Source organism: Pollachius pollachius (genome assembly GCF_949987615.1).
Source record: "Pollachius pollachius genome assembly, chromosome: 2".
Lineage (NCBI taxonomy): Eukaryota > Metazoa > Chordata > Actinopteri > Gadiformes > Gadidae > Pollachius > Pollachius pollachius.
Window position 1 is genome coordinate 23,382,746 of NC_136935.1, and position 24,107 is coordinate 23,406,852.

General features: G+C 41.4%; 1 protein-coding gene across 4 annotated transcripts in view; it reads right to left on the minus strand.

Annotated features, from left to right (window-relative positions):
- ccdc88ab (coiled-coil domain containing 88Ab) overlaps positions 1-24,107 on the minus strand; it is a 127,003-nt gene that overhangs the window by 90,715 nt on the left and 12,181 nt on the right. For all 4 annotated transcript variants that reach the window (XM_079730193.1, XM_079730192.1, XM_079730191.1 and 1 more), the window contains exons 3-4: positions 18,201-18,309; positions 1,035-1,104 (exon numbers count right to left, since the gene is read on the minus strand). In XM_079730193.1, coding sequence (XP_079586319.1) covers positions 1,035-1,104; positions 18,201-18,309 — 179 coding nt within the window. The remainder of the gene's footprint in view (positions 1-1,034; positions 1,105-18,200; positions 18,310-24,107) is intronic.

Consider the following 24,107-nt stretch of genomic DNA (forward strand, 5'->3'; position numbering starts at 1 on the left):
AGGGTTTTTGATGGGCTTTAGAAGTGTTTTAGTTATGCTTAATTGTAGCCTCTTTGACCAAAAGGTGATTGCTAATCTTTAACTACTGACTTGTTAGTGCTGCATGTCCATCAGTCCCATTCCTTTGCCTAGTGAACAGCAATAACGTAGTACCAGTGGCCGCAACACATGGCGACACCCCTTCAGCTCCCTCCCTGGACTATCATGTTCCCATGCAGCAGAGATGAAGGCGATGGCTGACACGATCATCAAGTCCAAACAGCTCTAGGTAGTGTGAAATCAACACGAGGATATCCGATACCAAGTCCAAGAAGGCATGACCTCAGCTCCAAGCTGTTTTATTCATTCTGTTATTCATAGTCATTCTGCTTCTTTCTGAATGTGACAGGAAATGAGCTTGAGGTAAAAACCAAAGTGTCTACCGGCTGCTATGGTAACTTGTCTATTTACATTCTAATTAATCCTCATTTTGTGCTGCGAGTGTGGAAGACATTCCAACACACTGGTTACTGGTCATCCCTGTTGTCCTCGAGACTTCTCCCCATCAGAGGTTTCTGCCCATCACTGGTCATGAACAAAAGGTTGTCATTAAAAGGTCCTAGATGCATTGTTGCATGAGAGTGTAGGGATGGGCGCAGTTAATCAGCTGTAGCTCATCTTTGATTTAATTTGCCTCAAGTAAAGTAAATATTGATCATAAGCTAGATAAATGACATATAGTTAATTAAATGTGTATACCAAATATGTATCGAGTACAAAGAAAGAAAAAACACAATTGCAAAAGGCCAACATTTCATAAACGTAAAATAATTGTGCCTTTCCGAATCCCGCAGCAGGACCAATAGCAGGCAGCACCAATAGCAGGCAGCGCCAATAGCAGGCAGCGCCAACACTACAGAAACGGAGATCAGAAGAAGCCCAGTCTGGAACAATGATACAATAAACTGTGGCCTGGATTCACAACACTGTGAACATATGAAGGTGTTTGGTGAGGGTGCACAGTTCATGGTGTACTCGGGGTGAAGGAGACTCACCAGAGAGGGGGTTGCGGCCGAGGACCAACACATTGGGTAGAGACATCATCACCAGCTGCTGGAGACTCTCCTGTTACACAAACATGTAATGTAAACACAGATGGCATGCTCAACACACACTTTCTTCTTCAATGAAAAGCACTAGCATGATGAAGCTAAACAGCAGCATGATGAAGCTATGAGCAAAAATCCTTAAATTGATAATTCCATGAAAATCAACTAAAAAGATACATAGAAATCTGAACCAGAATACTGCTAAACGTGAAAAAAATCCTTCCCATAATGAAGGGAAACAAGCCATTATGATCATATACATTATCTTAACTTGACATGTATAACCTTTAACCACCAATACCACCAAACGCTTCATGGGAACAAGCGGAAACAAGTGGCCCTCCTCCACTGAGCAGGCGATGCGGGGACTCACAATGGCAGTCATAACCAGACACAGTGTGAGCGTATGGGCAGTGAGTTCAAGTGATGGCTTCAAGAGGTAGTAGGAGGAGGGAGGGCCACTGCAGCATGCACCACTACACTCATACACAAAGCACTGGCCTCATGGGATGGATTGTGTAGGGGCAGAAAAGAAGAGCCATGTTTGTGTGGAATATCTCTATTGCGTTCTAACCTGAGGAACAGTTGCATGCGCGTAAACAGCAGCACAGTGAGAGCCTTGTTTGAATAAGCAGAAAAGACATTGCTGACGTTGTATACAACATGCAGCCGACTGCACTGTAATCTCTTCTAACCCTAAATGCTGGAATCTGTGAAACTGTGGGATTTAGCTGAGATTTACCCCCACACATACAAACACACAGGAACACATCCAAAAAAATCCAGTCCAGGTTTAGAGCATTAACTCTTATTGGACTGACGTCTGGTTAGATCAGAGGAAGAGTTGATGGCATTCCATCTTTGAAATAAACACACAAAACGAGGACAGGACCTAAAAAAGTCCAGTAGCAAATGCAGAGAAAATAAATGAATTGATTTAACCTTAACCTCAAAACCATTAAACCTGTCCATATTAAAACACCGGCCCTAAACAAATGCGCGATATAACCACTGTACAATCAGTGGATGACATGCAGAACCCACCAAAAGCTGCATTGTTTTGCTCCATCTGTCAGCTTTCCCCAAACAAGCGTGTGTGCTGCAGGCCATGAACTAGGCTGGGTTTGCCCTACTGCCATGAGGAGGAAAGACATATGTTGAGGAAGTACATTAGGAAATTTGAGTTTGTTCCAATTATAAACTATGAAGACTAATAAGTAGATCCTAGTAGGGACTATGAGGTATATCCTATAGGAACTATGAGGACTATGAGGTAGATCCTATGAGGACTATGAGGTAAATCCTATTAGGGACTATGATGTAGATCAGGGGTCAGCAACCTTTTCAACATGCAGTGCCAGTTTGACATTTTCTCGTTAATGAGTGTGCCTTAAGCAACAATATATAAAAAATTAAGCTGAATTATGACACAGCGACCAAAAACATCCAGAAGACCTGGAATTGTACTATTTCCAAATGGTCCACAATCATGCATCAACATTTTAAATATTTTTTTGGTTGGTATATTTGCAACAAGGGTTTACAATTTATAATTACATATGTCCCATCTTAGAACACCATTTTCAGAAACTCATTCAAAAACATATTTACACTGTGAGAAATGTAAAAAATGAGAATATATGAGAATGTTGGAACCATCCACATCAATATCTTTAAGACATGAACAGCTTTGCAAGACCATGTGAAGGCGATGCATACAGGCCACTTGCAACAATATTTTAAACATTTTCTTCTCTATTACTCACAACATAGGTTTAAAAACTATTAATTGATCCAGAACACTACTGTCTGTAACTAATTTAAACATATTTGCACTGGGAGGAAATGCCCAAAAAAGAATAAAGTGAAAAATCTGTAGTAATGATTATGCTGCCGCATTGTGCTGTGAATTTTGTTAATAATAATAATAAAATAAAAATAAAAAAAATATATATCTTCTTTTTTTTTAAGTGTGCCAATGATTATGCTGCCCTGTTTAGGTGGATCCTATGAGGACTATTTGGTAGATTATATTAGGAACTATGAGGTAGATCCTATTAGGTCTATGAGGACTATGAGCTAGATCCATTGAGTACTATGAGGTAGTAGCAGTGCCACAACTACCGGGAACTGAGTTTTACTTCCTTCTCCCATGTTTTTATGCTGCAATTAACCATATTGCTGAAAATAGACCATGTACTGCAATATTTATAGTAAAAGAAAAGCCACCATTCCCGTCCACTCTGAGACAGTGAACATCATGCCCACACCAACGTACCGGGTAAACATCGCTTCACTGTTTAGCTGACCAAGGCAACAGCAATACCGTGGATGACAAGAAGTCATACTCAAGCAAATGTCTTGACATGTTTGCTTAGCATTTAACACGATCTATGCCGACCAAATGCAGACAAGGAGAGACGGGCATTATAGTTTAGGTGTGAAACGACAAGCCTCACTGTTTATAGGCTACTGCTCAGGTATCCTACCCCATTCCCCAAAGGAAATGTTTGGAAAAGAAATTGGTTATTCTGTTTATTCTTATTGATTGTTATAAATGCATGAAAAATGCAGATGACATTACATATACATGGTGATTTACTTGTCTGATATCTGATGTATTCAGAAAATTCAAGTTTGGTTTTTAGTGTGTAAAAAAAGTGTAGCAAAGGACAGTTCATGGATGAGGGGGAGTTCCTGCGGTGGAAAAGCGACTTATGAGGAAGTTCCTATTCGGAACCATGAGGTAGTTTCTATGGGGAACTAAGAGGTATTTCCTATGGGGAGCTATGAGGTAGTTCATATGGGGATCTATGAGGTTGTTCCTATGGGGAGCCTTGAGGTAGTTCTTATGGGGTACTACCGTACTACGAGGTAGTTCCGATTGGGAATTATTAGTTCTGCTAACATTTTGATGCAAGTTAGTCTTTGTGTGCCTTAATCCAACTTGTATCCATGCAAAGCAACTTCAGACACACTTACACAATCAAACACAAATTTTTACACTTTGCTACAAACCTATATATTATATTGGATGTGCTTGATTGGATTTCATTCTGAATTTATGTTGTTTAAAAAGAAAACTAATGTCATCTGCCGAGGCAGCAATCATGCTGAACTAGTGCAGGAGAAGCACATTTTGCTTCGGGCATGATGGTGCTTTTGAGTTTGAAGAGCAGAAAGGTCTCACTCCCATTCAATGGGCATCCTATGCTAGGAACAACAAATGTATGATATGTGGTTTAGGTGAAGATGTAAAGTGAAGTGAATATGAAGATTAAAATATATACTTTTTTCTATTATACATATACAAATATTTATTTAAATTGAGGGAAAGAAAATTGGTCAGAAATGTGATTGCAAGCAAAGAATTTTAAAAAGAGTCTTGCATCCAGTGTGGTATGATATAGGCTGGCATTAACGGAATGCTAATGACAAAACACAGCATAGCAATATGGCATTGGGATTATCAAGTCGCAGGAGCTTAGTCTCATAACTAAAACATCACGGATGGCTTTAAACCGAGGAGGCAGCTAGCTAACCAGTGTGCTCATTGTGATGAGTAACGACCACACGTCTTGTAAAATTGGAACACACTCTGAACAAATCATCTATAAATTGCCATAGCGTTAACTTGATACCCATTATGTTAGACTCTCCCTGTATTTCAGGGAACACCCCAACCTACTGGAGACTGCTACGCCCAACTTAACCAACATTTACTCGGCTCCAAACTAATGACACAATGTCAAATAAGTCTTGTAAAGGATGAGAAAAATCATCCCAGCTCAAACACCAAGATGAACCATCATCTAAAAAAGGGTCGGCATAAGTTTGTTTTATTCAAGTTGTCTGCTTTGTGATGGTCGGCCAACCTTACAAAAGCCAATTATTTTTACAGGTCCCCAGACCCCGTCCCCTGAAGTCCCGAGGTCCCAGTTTCAGTGGTGCATTATCGTTGGTAGCTCAGGTTCTCATGTTTTCTCCTCTCAGAGACACACCTCCACCATCAGGTGTTAGAGAACGCAGTGCTGGTAGCACTACTGAACAACTCCTCACCCCCAGAGACTCATACCTCACACTGCTGCACAGGGCATCAGACCAACAGGGGGTCCTGGAAATCAGGATGACATTGGGCAGTGGCTGACTGAGACACAGGTGTGAGTAAGAAAGCTTTGCTGAGGGAGACCCAGCCTCCACACACACTGTAGCACCACTCTGCTAATGTGAACAAAATACTAAAACATGCACTTTCCCAGCCCAGCTCGAAGTTCCACTGCTGGATAAGCTTCAACAAGGGGATAATTGTGCTCTGCGTGTGTTGCATCCTGCCTGAACCCTGAAAGCCTAAATCAGACCCATTCTGCAGACAGATAGTTACCATGGCAACTGGGAGATGGAATTCTCCTCCCCATCCTGGGCTCACGCACACACACACACACACACACACACACACACACACACACACACACACACACACACACAGTCCTCACAATACAAAGATGTGCACTGCGGCGGTTGCTCAGACAATGGGAGGAAGTGGTTCCTGCTGCAACACGTCACACATACAGTCAGCTGCAGCTCTTTACTAGAGGATAGGCTCAAACTGAACCATGCCCCGCCCCTGGGGTCCAGATCAGGTACAAGTCCAAACCCTGCAGAAACTCCTCTTTAATATACATATGTGGTACTGTGGGTAGTGTTGTCATTGACAATCTCTTATTTTATGAATAACAGAAATTCAATCTTTAATAGAGACTCCAAATCGTGTAGAAAGGGGAAACATCGCTGGCTTGTAGGGGCTAACTCCTACATCCCCTAATCCCTCATCATCTGTTTAACCAGGTCTAGCCTCATGGTCTGGTCGGTGAAACCAACAGCAGCAGGCGTTACAGTGGGGCCAGATGGACTAATCACTGTTTACAGCCGCAGGAGGAGGGGAGAACAAGCTTATAGGGCTTTTGTTCTGCTGCCTTATCGATCAACTCTGCTATAGTATTGCAGTGACTCTGAGACTGGGGCGGGATACCAGCTGATACAGGAAGGTGGGTTCGGGAAATAGTCTCCTACAACAACCAACGCACTCCACACCTCATCAACCCAGGGCCAACCCAGGGCCAACACACACACACACACACACACACACACACACACACACACAATGAGGCAACGAATACGTTTGCAATACGGCCAGAATATTCTCAGAAACACAAAAGAAAGGTCCTGCTTCTGACTTGTGCTTCCTCTGAGCGCATAACAAACAAGGTAAACTGCCTTCCCTGTTAATGAATCAACTAGGCAACCAATTCTTCTGAACCTCTTATACAATACATGGCCCAAAATACCATTCACCTCCATTTATACTTCATATCATGGCGGGCGCTGCCAGATAATAACCCAAATACTGCACAGCTAATAAACAACCATTCACAGAAGCAGGAGGGGAAATGTTTTCAATCACGAGATGACTCGCATTCGTTAGCATTCTTCAACCAGAAGTCATTAGGGAAATCAGCTCCAGTAATGGTTAACTAGAATGGAAACATGGAACAGTTTCCCATGTTAGAACTTACTAAGTACCTCGGCCACAGCTTCAGTGTATTGGTTTGTTACATCAATGATTCAACCAAATGAAACATTATGGGACCACACATTATACTAACCGCTGTCCGTGTGAATTCATGTTCATTCATGGACAAGTTAATGCATTTTTTTTAGGTAGTTTTGTTTAGGCCCTTTTATTCATAAATATATAAATAGATATATTTTATTCGTAACGTTATCTCGTTCTAATGAATATATGGGCTGATTTCAATGATGGAGTCCAGCACCATTATTCATGGTCAAAACAATATGAGCAACGTTTATAATATTTCCGTATGCCTAAAAGTGTGTCCCACAGAATCAGAATCCACTTCGATATTTCAACAACAATAGGCAAAATCAGTCAGCAATAGCCCAAGTAAAGCCTGATTCAACCGGATATGTCTCACTGTTCAAAATGTCCCCAATGGATTCACATCAAGACTTCTTTTTTTTACAAAATAGGCAGCTAAAAAACAAGTACACAAGTACACACTCAGCAAACCCACCGATAGAGGGCTTCTCTCAATACATTTTTTTTTCGATGTTCCATGTTTTTAATATGTATTATCTTCCGTTGGTATTTCCATTTACAGTATAGATTATTGAATTATTGCATACGGTTGCTGACAAGGTGATGGTGGCACGTGGAGAAAGAAGCAGCCGGTTGGTTTGGGGTATTAGAGGGAACCTCTCCCTGAGGCAAGGAGGACTTTTTTTGCATTTATGAGTGAATAGGGGTAGGGGAGGGGGGTGGGTTTCCGGTCAAATGTTCCACAGCAAATCCATCCAAACATCATCGGTTCACCCTTACGAGCGGACTACATCTTCTGTAGCAGAGCTGCAGATGCGTCAGACTCGGTACAGCGCTTACATAAAAGTATTCATTCTTACAATATATAAATAAACAGTGGAATAATAATTATTTTATATGCTGGTATTTGTGTAGAAATACCTCATCAATAATGGACATTTGCATGACGTTATAAATGTCGGTATGCTACGGAGAAGAATAGCTAGTAGAACTATAATAGCTAGTTAACATCGTGGAGGTGGTCTCCCATTAGCAGTAATTCTCAATGTCTGGTTATATCAATTCCTTGTTATATAGAAGCACGGTTTTCCAACTGTGTGTGTGTGTGTGTGTGTGTGTGTGTGTGTGTGTGTGTGTCCGTGCATTTGGCTTGCGTGTGTGTCAGATTCCTCATGAACTCAAAGTCACATGTGTCCTCGGGCCAATGTGTAATAACAGATCTACGATTAGTCCAAGCTTCCCAGTAGCACCATTAGAGAGGCCCTTTGTGCTCATCACTTATATCCTTAGCAACCCTTTACATATTCCCCTTTCTTTCAGTGTATGAAGATGTGTGTGCTTATTGAGGATAGAAGACGCACCTATCGATATCTTTTACTATTTCCAATAGCTTTCGAGGCTCCCAGGATCTGTAAATGCCATAGAGGACCAGGATGGTGTGAATGGTTCCTTGTATTACTCTCCCAACAAGGACTAACCCCCGGGAGCCCCCTGGCCTGACACCAAACCCCAAACCAAAGCAGCCCTGGAGAACACTGAGCCCCTCTTGTCTCCACAGCCGTGTGGAGAGCTGGCTCGGGAGCAGTCGAAACAACCCAGTACCGAGGAGCAGAGCAGCATTAGCATAACCTAACGTGCCCTGCCTGCTGGAAAACGCACCAGTAAATCAAAGTGCTTACGGTATTTTTTTGTAGATACAGCTATAAAAGATAGGGATGAGGCTTCAAAGTATTTTGTGTGTTGTTTAAACGGGAAATCTCCACGTATGGTCTAACGTTTGTGGTTTTTACTTTGATTAAGTGGTAACAGACGCACTCATTTCCCTCAAGAACCAAGGGTAAAGGAATTCAATTTGAGAGATAAACCAGTGGAGCGCTGGGCATTAGTACTGCGTCTATTTTGGTGTTCAATACCAAAATAGACGCAGTACTCTATTTTGGTGTTCATTATCAAAAACATATCTTATGTTATGTATGTAAATGTGAATTCTGAAAAAGAAAAGGGACGGATTCACATTTTGCCTAAGATTTAGGCATTGAATGCCCATGGGTTTAGCCCAAAACAAGCCAAAGTTGAAACTCAAATAGGAAATTGTTCCCTATTGTATTGATACCAGCCTATTGTTTATGATAATGTATGCCTGCTATGGTACAAAGTCAATAGATTGACCCCTGTGTAACAATTTTACGCCACTGCCTATCAGGCCCAAACTAAATACAAACTGTCTGAGTTAATATTCATGAGCAAGCTAGAGCCTTCTGACAATTAACCATCTTTATACAGGGAGGTCTGGTCACGCTACCATGAGCCACCCCAGTGTCCGGGCCCCAGGCCCCGGGCCCAGGAGCCCTAGGTCCCAGCGCCCAGACCCCACACCCTAGTGCCCGGGCCCAAGCACCCAGCACCCAGGCCACTGCACCCGGGCCCCAGCACCCCCCAGGCCAAAGATCCCAGCGCTAACCCTCCTGCTCTGGTTCTCCTGATCCACACAACATGTTGGGAAAAAGAGCAGTAGGCATGTCTAGACACAGTACTAGACACAGGCTACAAATGGCTTCCATTATTAGAAACATACTCTGCATAAATGTTCAAACATGTTTCAATACATATGTTGGTTGTTATGACTAGCCTCCTGGGCTTCCAGCTCTTCCAATCTACTAAAGACATGGAGAAGACTGTGTGTCTTCTGGCCCTCCTCTTCTTTAACTCTCTCTCAGTGCCATCTTTTTTTTCTCCGTCCAACAATGTTAGGAGCCCAACCATCAATCCATCCGTCTCTCCATCTGCATGCCTGCCAAAAGGTCTCTGTTTTTTGGATGGACTTACTGTGTCTGGCAAAGTTGGAAGGTTGACCCTCATCACTAGAGGACCCATTACTGACGAAACGCATAAAGACTCAATAATGTTAATGTTCCCCTCCCCCTCCACAAATCAACAGTCAATAGCAGAGAGAGATATAGCGGTTACATCTGTTAAGAAAAGGGTAGGCTTCTTGTTTACAAAGATGTAAACATGGAGACTAGGAATCAACATTGTGACCATCAGTGTATTCTCACTGATCTTTACAATTCCATCATCTATCATTTCTTTCTATCAATGCTAATCCAGCTATCCAACCTACCATGATCTACCCACACCTAAACTATATTTTGCGTCTTTTAAACACAGAGGCATAACTAGATCTAGCCGAATCTACCTCTGAATCATAGGGGTGTGTAATCGCTTGTGTTCACGTCACGTCAGCCTCATTATGAATGTGAGACATGAAGTGGTGGTCAAAGAGGCCTGTTTACGTTTACAACATAGCTCTGAGTCGAACTTGTTGTCCGTTAAAATGCCCTACACTTGCGTTGTTTTGGGCTGTTCTAACCGTTAAAGGTCCCATGGCATTCTACTTTATGGATGCTTTTATATAGGTGTTAGTGAGCCCCTAACAAAGTACTTGAAGACGTTCAAGAAATTCAGCCTTGGTGCACAATTAAAACCACCACGAGCCAGTCCCACAATGAGCTTTCAACAACAAGCCGTTTTTTAGAGGCGGGTCAAGGTGGAGGGTGGGGGTGTGGCCCTGAGCAGTTTGCGGCCACGGTACCATGCGCTCGTGTTTACAGTGGATGTATCGCAATGGCGAGGTGCTCACAGCTTTTGGCCGTATTCTGTAAATATCTAGAACACTCTGGGTGCTCCGGCGGGAGTCCTGGAGCTCTATATCTAAATAATATCATATTATACATAGATATATATGTCATATAATAGATATTAAAATTGCCGAAAGCTGTGTGCGCCTCCAGACGATATTATGAATCTCTCCAGACGATATTATGAACGACTGCGTCGGGTTCTCCGACGTCTCTGGTTCTTCCACTTCCACATCAATCTGATGTAGACTGAACCACGACATTGAGGAGAAAGGGATTGTTGTTCCCGATTGTCTCCCGCCGGAGCCCCGCTGCCCGCTGCAGAGGCAACAATCCCTTTCTCCTCCATGTCGTGGTTCATGTACTTCAGGGAGTCAAAGCCAAAGTTTCTTTCCCCCAATTCCTTCTCAACCATGGCTGAGATAACGCTCCACTTCCACATCGATCGGAAGCAGACTGAACCGCGACATGGAGGAAAAAGGGATTGTTGCCCACGATTTTTGACCGCGATTGTCTCCTGCCGGAGCTCCGCTGCCTGCTGCAGCTGCCCACAGCCGGAGCCCCGCTGCCCGCTTCCTTCTCAACCATGGCTGAGATAACCCTCCACTTCAACATCAATCTGAAGTAGATTGAACTGCGACATGGAGGAGAAAGGGATGGTTGCCCGCGATTGTCTCTCGCCAGAGCCCAGCTGCCTACAGCGGGCAGCAATCAGAAGGCAGCAGGCAGCGGGGCTCTGGCGGGAGACAATCGTGGGAAACAATCCCTTTCTCCTCCATGTCGCACTTCATGTACTTCAGGGGGTCAAAGCCGAAGTTCCTTTCCCCCAATTCCTTCTCAACCATGGCTTAGATAACCCCCACTACAAGTTTCTTTGAGGAAATACCAGAGACGTCAGAGAACCCGACTTGTTATGCGCCATAACACCAACAGCAGACCGGTTATCCAAATAACAAAGAAGTGTACAACACTTGTGTTACAGTGTGCGTATTTACACACACACACACACACGCATACACACGTGTCGTAACTCATCTTCTCTTTGGCGGGCCAAATTCTCTGGCTGGCAAGGCAGAGAAAGGGGAGGTAACTTGGCCCCTTATGACATATGGGGCCAAATTCGAAATCGGAGCACCTGAGCTTTCGTTTTCTCAAAGGCGGAACAGGATACCTAGTGCTCTTTTTACACCTAACGCCATGTCTAGCTACTGGGGGACTATAGGCAGGCTAGGGGAAGTCATTAATGTTAGAAAACCTCATGAAGTGAAATTTTCATGCCATGGAACCTTTAAAACCGTGATAATGACAAAAGTTATTTCAGAGTTCCATATGGTGAAATTATAAAGGGTGAGCAAGCAAAGGATTTCACGAAAAGATACCGGGAAAAGTGGCTGTTCAACCTGTCGCTGTGTTCGAAAGGACCGGCGTCAATGCAACCAAGTGTTTGCAGTGATTACTTCGTCAAAGGTTAGTTAATCTCTCTTATATGTTTGAGTTTGTATATAAAGTCACTTTCAAAAATATTTGTCGTCATTTCGTTGTGTTTTGTGGTGTAATCGGGGGCAGAAGTTTATGAGTATGAGGGTGTGTTTTGTCTTGTTTATACCCTTTCCTTATGGACTAGCAACCACATGTTGGACTATGAAGTCCAACATGTTTTTGTTCTATTAAAAGGCCAACCTAGTTATCTTTACGAGGATGGAGACATTGACTGTGCTCCTACAGTGAATCTGCGACATAAAAAAGTCAATTTTAAAATGGGTGGCATAAATCAAGCAATCTGATTGGTTCCTAACTGTTGTATAATGGGTATATACATAACTGCTCTGACGTCCAATCAGTTTGCAGAGTTCCATATCGCGCCGCTCCTAGAAGTAGAAACTGTCACAAAGTAGCAGTTGTTGGTAGTAGGCTAGGAAACGGAAACAGAAACTTTCTCAAGCGGAAATTTAACTTCACCATGGAGAGTGGATTAACCAGCTAGAAAATATAACCTTCAACCTCTGGGGAGTGCCGAGTGGCTCGGCAGCTTTCTCTGAAAAAAAAGCAAAACAAATCACGGCACGCAGAGGCCGGGACATAGAGATACACAAACCACTGCCTCCGCAGCACCACTACAAGCACAACCAACAGACAAAAAAAAATAATAGCCAAATAATACAATCTTGTTCAGTTTCTAAGTTTAAAGGTTGTAAAGTATGGCCTAGTATTTTGCGAATTTGTGTGAATTATGGTAAATAAAATGTCAAAGAATACAACAGTATTTTTACTAGTGTATGTGTGGAGGTCATTTTGCCATTAATTCTAGTTTTATAAAAGCAATAACATAGTTCACTAAAGCCTAAAAATATATTGATTGATGGAGAGGGTGGAAATGTTTTTCTGGGAGTGAGCAAGGCGATGGAGAGAGGTCCAGGACACTAACGAAAGCAATAGGCACACAGTGAGTGAACTGCTCGATAGTAGGCTTAATTGCCGGCGAACCAAGCTACCATCTCTAGCCTAGCCTTCTCTCTGAAAGATGCTACAGTGTATTGCATAGCAACCGCTGTGCACTTTGCAGGCAGCCATGAGGGACTACATTTTTGTATTTGTTAAAAAAATGTTTTTTGGACTTTCTTTTTTTTATTTTTTATTTAGTCTATGACTTTCATTTTGCCATAGTTGTAACCGTTTTATAAAAGCAATAGCTCACTTCAGTCTGTGAAATGTGCTCATTATACCACAGTTAAGGGGCGTTATTCGGCCCAACACAGCCTGTCGTGAGCTATTGCTTGAAGAACCAACAGTAGAGAGCAAAGATTGGGAGGAAAGAGTGAAATTGCGAGAAGACAAGCAAAAGCGTTCTGAGGCCTTTTTGGAGTTTCCAAAGCTTATGAGAGTTGAATCCCCAGAACCGGAAGCCAAAATTACACATTAAATCGAGGAGGAAAAAACCTGTGTTATTGCATGCCAGACAGACATGACATTGGAAAACGTTACCTGCGTGGAAGAAGAACTAAAGAGATTGTTGTTGTAATGTTTTATTTCTAAACTTATGGTAAATATACTTTAAACACTATTATTAGGTGAGTGCTGCATGTGACGCTCAACTATTGTTCTTCTTAAGTTTTATTCTTTCTTTCTTTATTATTCTCTACAAACTTTGGGACCTATCTCCTTCCTCAATTTTTCACCTAGAGAGGCCATTCCAATTTTAAAATGTTCATATTAGCTTGAAATCGCGCGCTTCTTTTCAGATTTTTTAAATATTTTATACTTAAGATATTCAACTTTTAAAAAACTATTTTTTACAATGGAAGTCAATGGGAAGACGGCGGAGCCGTCCGCCCATTTTCTGACACTTACTACTTCAGACAAGGGCTGCTCGATTATGGTAAAAATCCTAATCACGATTATAATGGTCAATATTGAAATCATGATTAATCAAACGATTATTTTTGAATTTGGAAACCTGATGTATTTATTCAGCATGTCTCTTCCAAAAACAATTAGTAACTAATCGCCCAGCCCTACTTCAGACTTCGTAACTTGGTCACTATTTTATCATTAACCTTCGTTCAAAGGTTTAACAAATCAACACACTTCTATCTTTAATAATCTATCTTTAATAATGATAGGCCATTTGGCATATCATTAATGAAAACAGAATTTCGATTACCTTTATACTTTTTTCAAAATCACAGTTTAAGTTCCATGTCGGCTTGTTTTCAGTTGGTCTCATTGATTTACGCTGAGGTTAGAGCGCGAGGACGTGCAGGCAGTGTTGCCAGATTGGGCCGTTTTTCTCGCTCAATTGGACAAATTTTTATGATGTTCAGGCAGCGTTGCCAGATTGGGTTTCTTTCCCGCACAATTGGACAACTTTTTATTAACGTTAGGCTGGAAAAATTAGCAAAGGCGAGTACATACAATTTCGGCTTTTTCAGATTCTTCAGTTCAATTCCTTTTACATTTCTGCATTTTTAGCAATGCTTTGCGCTTTTCATTCAGGTGTCAATTTATTTGTTTCCAACCATTTACATTTTTTTAAATGGTGTGCATGTTTACATTGTTTACTCTATTTAGACTTTTGAACTCTGTTCAAATCCCTTCACTTGATTTAAGCGATTTAACGTTTCTTTAAGTCTTAATCTATGTGGCTTTATTAAAAAATATTTTCAACCTCACTTTGTACTACAGCACTCACCGCATTTTCTGCAGGAAATGCATTTTCAAGTCATAATAAATATTTTGCTTCTAAAAACTAAAAGAAAATAATTGCTGAATACAAATTCTAGTAAATAGCAAGAAATTTAATAAAAATCCCTTAAATAAAAAATGTGAGATGTCATGACGACATTTGGGTATTTGGAACAAAAATGTCATGGTAACTTGGCAGTCCATATGGTTGTCACAGGGACAACCGTTTTGCTTCATTGCCAATGGCCACAATTTGCGGTAATGAAATTTACGTCATGGGAATCGGGGTCCAACATGCGTGATAACTTTATATATTTGAAAGACTTGAAAACAACTTAAGTTAAACTCATTTATTGGAGTGTAGAATCTGCTATTTTGCCCACTTGTAATGGGAAAATACCTTTGTTTCCAGCCTATTATATGGGCTTATAATTTGTGCTTGACACTATAGAAGCATGTTATTGTTTGATTGTTTTTTGTTTCCGTTTGCTTTATCCCCTCAGACTGCATTAGTTTGACTACCTGTGTCCTGACACACGTATGACCTCTTGTGATCTCAATTCCAGCCCTATACTCTCGGCTCTTGCATTTTTGTGTGCTGACCGTTTTACAACTGCAATTACTTTGTGTGCGGATCAGATGAAAACACTCCATTACTGGTTAGCATTTTCTCTTAGCTGGAATATGACAAACAGGCAGGGGAAAGGCAGGAAAGAGTGAGTAAAACAATTGTAAAAACCAAAGATTTGCTGGTGTGAGTGAGTCACATGCTAAGGAAGCCTGCCATGCTAACATGAACTCCAATTCCCTTGGTTGTGAAGAGGAAGACACACAGAGAACTTGGGCTGATAAATAGGGAACTTCAAACTACAAATAGGGGGCTATAACAATGTTTAATTAACTTTTATTGGCTGATAACGTTATTCATTGCCGATTATTAATATTGTTATATGCAACATAGATTATGCCAGCAATAAAAAATAATATATAAAATGATTCAATACTGCCTTTAAAATGAAGAACACATTTTATAATAACCTTATTGTATTTATTTATTCTTGTTTTTCTATACAAAGAATACAATTAAAATAAATAAGAGGCTAGACTACCAACAGCAAGGTATAGACATGAATAAAGTTAAACGAGTTGCGTTCAATGCAATGCTCATCATTGGAATTAAATAAAGTTTGTCAGTCTGAATCATCAAACTATCAAGCCTCTCCATTTTCTTAAAGAATCTCACAGCTGGTGAGAAGGACTGCGTTTTGGAAAGGACAACGACAGAGTTCTAAACTCATCAATCTCAACCCCATACGCATAAACCTAGTACCTCATCGTAGCGATGTTAAGTCTATCATAACCTACATTTTTCACTTTTAAAGTAAGGATACAACAATAGTAATCTTTGGATGGTATTGTGTAACTAATGGAAATCACAAGGGACCCATCATACGTACGAGTTGCTGAAAACAGAACAATAACAAATAAAGAAGGCTAAACATAGTGCTATGATTAATGCTTTATGTAAATGATTTCCATCCGGCCTAAACTCCAAGCCACTTTATGCTCAACATTAATTTATTACAGAAATATAACAAAAACTATCGCTATTTCCATTGCTTATGGTAGATTTGTTAGATATATGGTGAAAATAATTGCTACAAAAGATATGCTGTAAAATCTACTTGCTGCTTTAAACAGTTGGGAGGAAAGAAAAGGAGGAGAGCCAATTACATGGCAGCATTGGTGCTGAGCAGCCCCAGATTATAGACACAGGGGCAGGCTATGGTGTTTTATATCCTGGTGGATTAATTTTCAGTGTCCTATGTTCTTTGTAATTAACTTATATATCATATTACTATATATCGGAGGAGCCCTAATAACCACTAGAGTTGAATGAAGCCATGATCAAAGGGTGTTCATCTGAAGTACTCCAGCCCCCCTCTTATATGCAGGGATTCAAACATGCCTTGTTGTTCTTTGCTGTACTCAAACCCTTTCACAAATTAGATTACTTTGGGTCTACAAAGTACCATGCAATAAAAAGCCTTTAGGTTTTGTCTGAAAAGTCCACTATTGTCCCATTCCACAGTAGTGACGCCCCCTCACATCACCAAACTAACACGAGGGGTCTTCTGCTGAAGTCCCTGAAGGCATCGGGAAGGCTGATGGAGACAGGCCGGGGATTGACAACAGGGTGGTCTTAAGCTGCAGGGGGTCTTGTTGCAAAACAGTTTGCAGACACGTGGCTGGAAAAATAGTGACTGACCATGAGGTCTGAATACAGGGAGAGAGGATTAGGCGGACAACCTTTGAGGAGCGAGAGCCATAATATTCTATAAGGACTTGTCATTCTGACTTGATATTTATGTTTTTTATAGAACAGAAACGTAGCCAAAAATGTACCTTCTTATGGACTAACAGATATTAGACAAGAGAAATGTATCACAAATGTTGCTGAAAAAATAAATGTTAAGAATAGTTAGTGTTTAACATGCTAAGAATAGTTATAGTGTTTAAGAGAGTCTAGATATAACCTGAGGTCTTTCAGACCCTTGCCCTCATCCTCCTGGTCTTCTTAAATCTACTTAACCCCAGTGGCCGTAAGCCAGTGCTTTTGGCTCGGTGACAGATTATTCTGCTTGGCGTTTTGAGAAGGCCTAGCGGGGCTTATGAAGTTAAGGCAATACAATAGGGTTATTGTTGAAACAAGATGACCAGGAAACCATTAACAAGATGCCTGTGGCCGAGATGGAGGAGATCTGACGAGACAGAAAGACTCTAACCAATGGATTGCTGTTATGGTTACTAGAGGTATGTTACATTCAGACACTAAATATTTGAGGGATTTATTTGTGCCAATACAGATGAAATACCACGATTTTCTTATTGTTTTTGCCATTTGGCATATCATATTTGTTGCTGACTATTATCTTCACAAAGGGCAAATATGATAAATTTGTATCAGTTATGATAACGCAGATGCATTTCAGAAGTTCAGACAATATCAACCTCCAATGGGATATGAAGATACGATTATGAAAAATACAGTATGCAATCACATCCTCCGAGACCGTCCCTCAGGGAAACCCAGATGGTTATTAATTGCACTGTAGTGCAGAAAAGATATCTCTATGGTTACACAATGACTTACACAGATGTGTAAGTCCTAACTTTGGCAAGCTGTCTCACATTCAGTTCCTGGTCAGCATGGCTGATGCCGCACAACAGATGATTTACTCAGTTGATTAACATTGCCAGTTAAAGCCAGAGTGCAGATGGTAGTAAAAGTAATTTGCACATGACCCATAAGGGTACATTTTATTGGAGAATAAATATGTGAAATATTAATATTTCACGTATCAATGTGAAAATATGTGAAATATTAAAATACTGTGAAAGAATACAATCCAACCATCAACCCCAATCGAAGACCATACTGTTTAGTTAAAGAACATGTCCTGGACATTTTTATTCAAATAGCTAAAATAAAATAAAAAGTTAAATTTGATAGACATATTATTAGTTTGCCAATATACATTACATTGAAAATGATCTTCTGGTGCTCATTAGAGAAGATATTCTTGTGATATCCTTGGTCCTGAAGGATTTTTTTTTTTCTCAAATGTCATGCTATCCAAACTAAAACATAAAGAAGAACCCGTTCTTCATTACCTGATAGTAGGCTTTGATCTGCCCGATGAGAATAGAGAGGTTCTGAATGCGCAATGATGGATCATTGTTTACTTTCTTGTTGGTCCTCTGCACGGTCGCCGTGGGATTTCTGTAGAGGAAATGATTTTTATAAGTCAAACATAATGTAAATGGTATTTGAGCAATTCCTTGACCCTAATTTTTCCTTCAAAACAGCATGGAAAGCAAAAAAGGATTCTTGTTAGAGCATGCTTAAGTAACACTTGAGACTAATGGGAAACATTTAAAGTGCATTAAGAAGAAGCTAGGACTGCACTTTATCCAAAAATACATTTCAAATGATATTCTTGTCCCTTGCACGACCACGACCTCCCGAATGAAACCATAGCTTGTTAACTCAAGAAATCTGCAGCCAAGACTTCCTAGCGCTGCTGACAGGGTGCACAGATGATGTCATGGGAAATGGTCGACCCCAAATGTAACCAAAGTCCCAGCCCTTCAACCAGCAACCAGCAACCACTAACCAACAATACAACATAAACTGCTCACAGGCTGGTTTATCACAGACCAGGAGGGCTCTGCTGCCAGAGGGACGGGACTACCAGCGAGTGATGTCATCAAGGGGGTCAACTGGTTTCAGAGCTCCCTGACATGTGCTCCAACGGGGACCCCTTCCTGCCCCCCTCTACCATCTAAACCAGCATTACTCATTGCGCGGCTCGCAAGCCACATGCGGCTCGCCAAGCGTCTATTTGCGGCTTGCATGGCGGTAAAAATATACAGTGATATGATCGTGCAGTGAATACAGATATTTAAAAAAACAATACAAACAATTATTTAAAAAATAAATCAACAGCGGCATTAAAAGGTGGAAACATAGCCTTGTCTAGAAAATATTTTTAAACTTGCTCGGCTCTACGCTGACAGCGGGGTTGCCAGATTGGCGGTTTTCCTGCATAACAAGAGAGAATGTGCTCTTTGGATGGACTTATTCTTATTAACTTATTCTTCAATAGCTTCCATGTTATGTGACCCAGTGTCTCCACATTATTCCAGAAAATAGCACACAGCCACACAAGTCTTAATTTTCCTCTCAAAGTGCACCAGATTGATGCATTCCAGGTTAAAAAGGTACCAAATTTTCTTCCGGGGGAGCATGCCCCCGGACCCCACTAAGGACCGGGTTCCCTCCACAGTTTCACAAAATTCTGTGGGAAACACTGCTTCAGGGAGGACATATTATTAAGCAGGCATACTTATTTATGACTGGATTTATAGCTTTTGATACTTTGCGGTAAAAATGGCTCTCCTGTTGACGTCGTCCTGTCAGTGCGGCTCTCCTGAAAAAAATAGTGAATACCACTGATCTAAACCAAAAAGGTGAAGACAATTTTTTTTAATTGGTCCAGTATTTAGCAAGAGCCATGAAACGAGCTGCAATGTAACTCTATAGGAAATATAGCACCCTGTCAATGTACGTCCTATAAAAGTACTTGTTTTTGAGAATGACAATCTCAGATTCTTGTGTTTGACAAAATTATGGAAAGTTTCCAAACAGATACACACGCTTTACATTGGCTTATGCCTTATCAACTTCTGCTTGAAATACTAGGCGTAAGGATTCATTGTTCCATTGACATCTAGCCTAATAAAACAATGGACTACGCACATTTAATATTTGGGTTGGTTTGTTGTTGTCCAGACTGGGACCACAGAAATGACCTCTGTCGTCATAGAAACAGTTCCTCGGTAGGCCTGATAAAAGATCTTTATATGAACATACATGTTCCTACTCTACTTGGTTTTATTCTGCCTATGCCTACTATCCTTCTTCCAAGCATGTCAGTAGCATGACCCATATATGAGGGTCATTAAGCATTCACTCAACAGGGAGGAAGGATTGTGCATGCGAGTTGCATCGGCAAATGTGCATTGATGCATGCGTCTGCATCTGTCCTCGTACACGCTGCACTGTTATAATTTTTGTTACCTGCAGCATTAAAGAATTTACCCCCTTTTCACAATAAAGATCTCATTCCCCACGCCCAAGGTCTGAAACGGTCCTGCAGACACACTACAATACAGAGGGATGAGCATTATGTCACATACTGTACATTCAAAAGGCAGTCCCACACGGTGCATATCATGGTCCAGAATGACCCAGTGTGATGTTGTGCACTTGATACATAACAACACACAATTTGACCACTGCTGAATGCTGCAAAGCAACTACACAAAATAAAATGTATCCACCTCAATGTTCAATACAATTAGAGTTTTGCTAGTCAACTACACAAAATAAAATGTATCCACTTCAATGTTCAGTACAATTAGAGTTCTACAAAACCAAGAAAATTTCAAAAATATAGTTGGAGGAACCTGCTTAACTGCGTTTTCTTGTTTAATTTTGATACATAATGACAGGTTGAGCTTATCTCCCAACTTTCTTGCGACATTTCACCGAGGAATGCCCTTTTTTGGTCGGTCCCAAACGGGATTCTGAGCATCAACCGAGTTCAGTGAGGCTTACAGTAAAACTCAACAAATGGCTGCGCCCATAAAGAGATTTCTTTACTTTGTATTTGTACCATGTTGGTCACTTTAATGTTTTTTGTTTTCGAGCTGGTTTGCTAAAGAGGCTTATGTAGCTAAAAATAACAATGATTAGCCAATGACTCACAAAGACAAACGGCAACGCTATAAGTGCTGCAAGCAAGGAAATTACATCACAAGAGCAACTCGTGCGGGTGGTGTATGAGGCATATGGAACACACCATTATTTCAGAGAAATATGACAAAATATGAAATTAAAAAAAGGAATAGTTGACAGCAGAATTTAACAAACGCCGCATAACATCTGAAAAGGCATTCTGACAAAGGTCAAAAGTACAGAAGATGTGATAACCTGATCTACCTGCATGCACACACACACACACACACACACACACACACACACACACACACACACACACACACACACACACACACACACACACACACACACACACACACACACACACACACACTAGGGGTACTATATAACTCGCTGATTAAAACACAGTGGAAGCTGTAATCCTATCAGGGTGAGGGCTAATGGGGGATCAGGGGTGGGGGAGGGCAGAGAGAGAAGAGGGAAGGTTCCAGTCACAAATGTTACCAATATGTGGATGGAAGCAGTGGAAAGGACATGGCCGCCACAACACCCATCCCACCAATCCTCCCTCCGGCTACTGCTAGGCTGAAGAGGGAGGAGTGCAGGAGAGAGGGAGGGCCAGGCGCCCTCCGACCTCTCCCCAGCGCTCCAAACAGGCACCAATGCTTTGAATGGTTGTGGATAGTTTTGCCTGGCAGAACCACAGTAAGCCATAAAGCCAGTAAGTCAGACAATTAGAGAATCATCTGGCCATCCAGTCATTCAGCCTTCAGTAGCAGGCTGATTCACAGCCTCCCCACTGAGCCTGAGGGAGCAGTGTTAACCTATATATGACAGGCTGCATTACAGTCAGCATGAGAGCACAAACACACGCACACACACAGTTTATGTTTGTACCGACAGTATGCACTTTAAACCTCAGCAGAATGAATGGGAGGCCAAATCAGCACCCATGTGCTACAGTAGGCCATATGTTCACAGAAGAAGCACATCAAGGCAGGTTTTTAAATCACCATTATGTCTGAGGATGTGCCATAGAAGAACATTTTAAATAACCATTTACACTGAAACCTAGTATATGCCCGCCCCCAGGGTCTCAACCACAAAGTCTGTTCCCAGCCCATTTCTATATGTGGGAACACCGTATAACAACTGGTCAAGCAAATCCACTAGTCTCTTTTCAATGGTTGCGTTCTACTCTTTGTCTACCTGAACCATGTGGTCAGGCCACTTCCCATTCCTTAGGTAGGGCCATATAGAAGCAGAAAAGGTTGCTATAGTGACCATTAATAGTTAACAAGGGATATGACAATCCAATCAGAAAAGAAGGAGACTCAAAAGCGCAATGTCCTGAAAAAGGGGGCTGGTCCTGAACACTCCCAAGGTGTCCATGGTTCCATAGCTTTGAGGTAAACACAAACCCAACCTTGTTAAAGCCATGTACTTGCAAGGTCAGCGCAGTGGTTACCAATCCAACACTCATGTACACCAATTGCCCCAAAAGAGTTGGTTACAGAGAGACTTGGGATTGGTCCTTCCAACCTTCCTTCTCTCAGTCTGCCTTAGCAGCCTTAGCAGGAGACCTGAGGTCTGGACAGGAGGCTTGAGTTCAGCTTGGGGGGCCAGACATAAAAGGAAGTCAGACAGCATGAAGGCCCTCAGGAGACGTATGGCAGAAAGGGGTAAAAAGGAAAGAAAGGGTATCAAGGAGAGGCTTGAAAGACATCAGACCTCCACCTCCATTGTTCCACGTTCTTAGAGGTCAATTACATTGAATCTGGGAAGTCGAGCCCTACATCTACTGAACATGTACTCTGTGGCAAGCAGCCAAGAGGACATCCAATTGACTAAAAAGGGAGAAGCTTTAATGCCAGAGGTTGAAGGAACGACGAGAGTAAGGCCCAGACAACAGCAGTCAGGGCTTAGGCTGTCTATGTAAACTCTGTTTTCTAAAGTCACGTTTCCACCAAAATGAACCAGAAGCTCTGGTCTCAGGACTACATTTCAAGGGACTAAAGGCTGACCCTGGTTGTCGTTTTTCCACCACAGTCTAAAGTTTTGTGAAGGTTATGCAAGTTTAAGTAATTTTAGATCAAGCACATAATAAAGATCAAGAAAAAGGTAGAAATACAGAGAAGAAATTGGACCAACAAAATCTCGACAACTATCAGTTACGATGTGAAGATGCGGCAGTAAAAATCAGTCAATCAATTCAACCCCAAACCTTATATAGCCAATGAATATGAGCCTATGCTCCATACTTGCTTCAAAATATTCTATGTATTTAGAAAATTCACTTTTTATGCAGTTACATTTTTTATCCAAGTGTAAGAGTAGCCAGTTCTGTAATAAATTCGTGTTTAGGAGAAGTGATTTTTGATGTTGTTTTCCCGTTCATTATAAAATCTAAAAGTAGGCTATCAAAGTTTGTTCACACCAAAAGCAAAGCCAAAATCAAGCACCAAAGTTCAAATATTCAAATCAACTAGAACAAATTTGCATTGTTTGCACGATTGGAATAGTGGCAGTGAATTTAATTTCCTGGTTTTAAGCAATTCTATTGACAAAGTGGTGAACTCTCACAAGCAGCCACTAGAGGGCTTCCGTGGGCTACTGGTTAAGAAGTTGGAAAAGTAACCGTGGGTGGCTGGTTCAAATCCCGACCACTACACAAAAAATGTGGATGGGGGGAGCCATCAAGCAAGGCACCTCAAACCCCATCTGTTCCCCGGGCGCTGCACTGCGGCTGCCCACTGCTCCGGGTATGCCGATTTGCATGTGTTCACCGGCTCCCGGATGGGTCAAAAGCAGAGAAAGAATTTCTCCCAAAAAGGGACAATAAAGGATAACTTAAAGGGATACTTCACCGGTGGAGATATGAAGGTTATATGAAGTAAATAATTCTATGTAGTATAAATGCGCAAAGAAAATTGAAATCGGTTCAACCTAGCCTGAGAAAAGGCAGAAACCGTCTCTCTGGCTCAAAAGTAAGAAATCCTTACTTACTTACTTACTTACTTACTAACTACCACAGTGCATTGCGCTCACTGCACCGCCCGCCTGTTTCCGTTTGGAGGGGGAAGGACCCATGGTCCTAGCGCGAGTTGTAGTGTAAGCAAACTTTGTGTAAACATATCCCTGTGATACGTTGACTAGTTTAGACTTCTGCCCTCGTTTTTTCAAACGCATCATTTGTATATTACTGTACAGCATAAAAACATTTGCTAATTACAGCAGCTCAGCATATCAAGTATTTGTGTGTACTCATGTAGTAC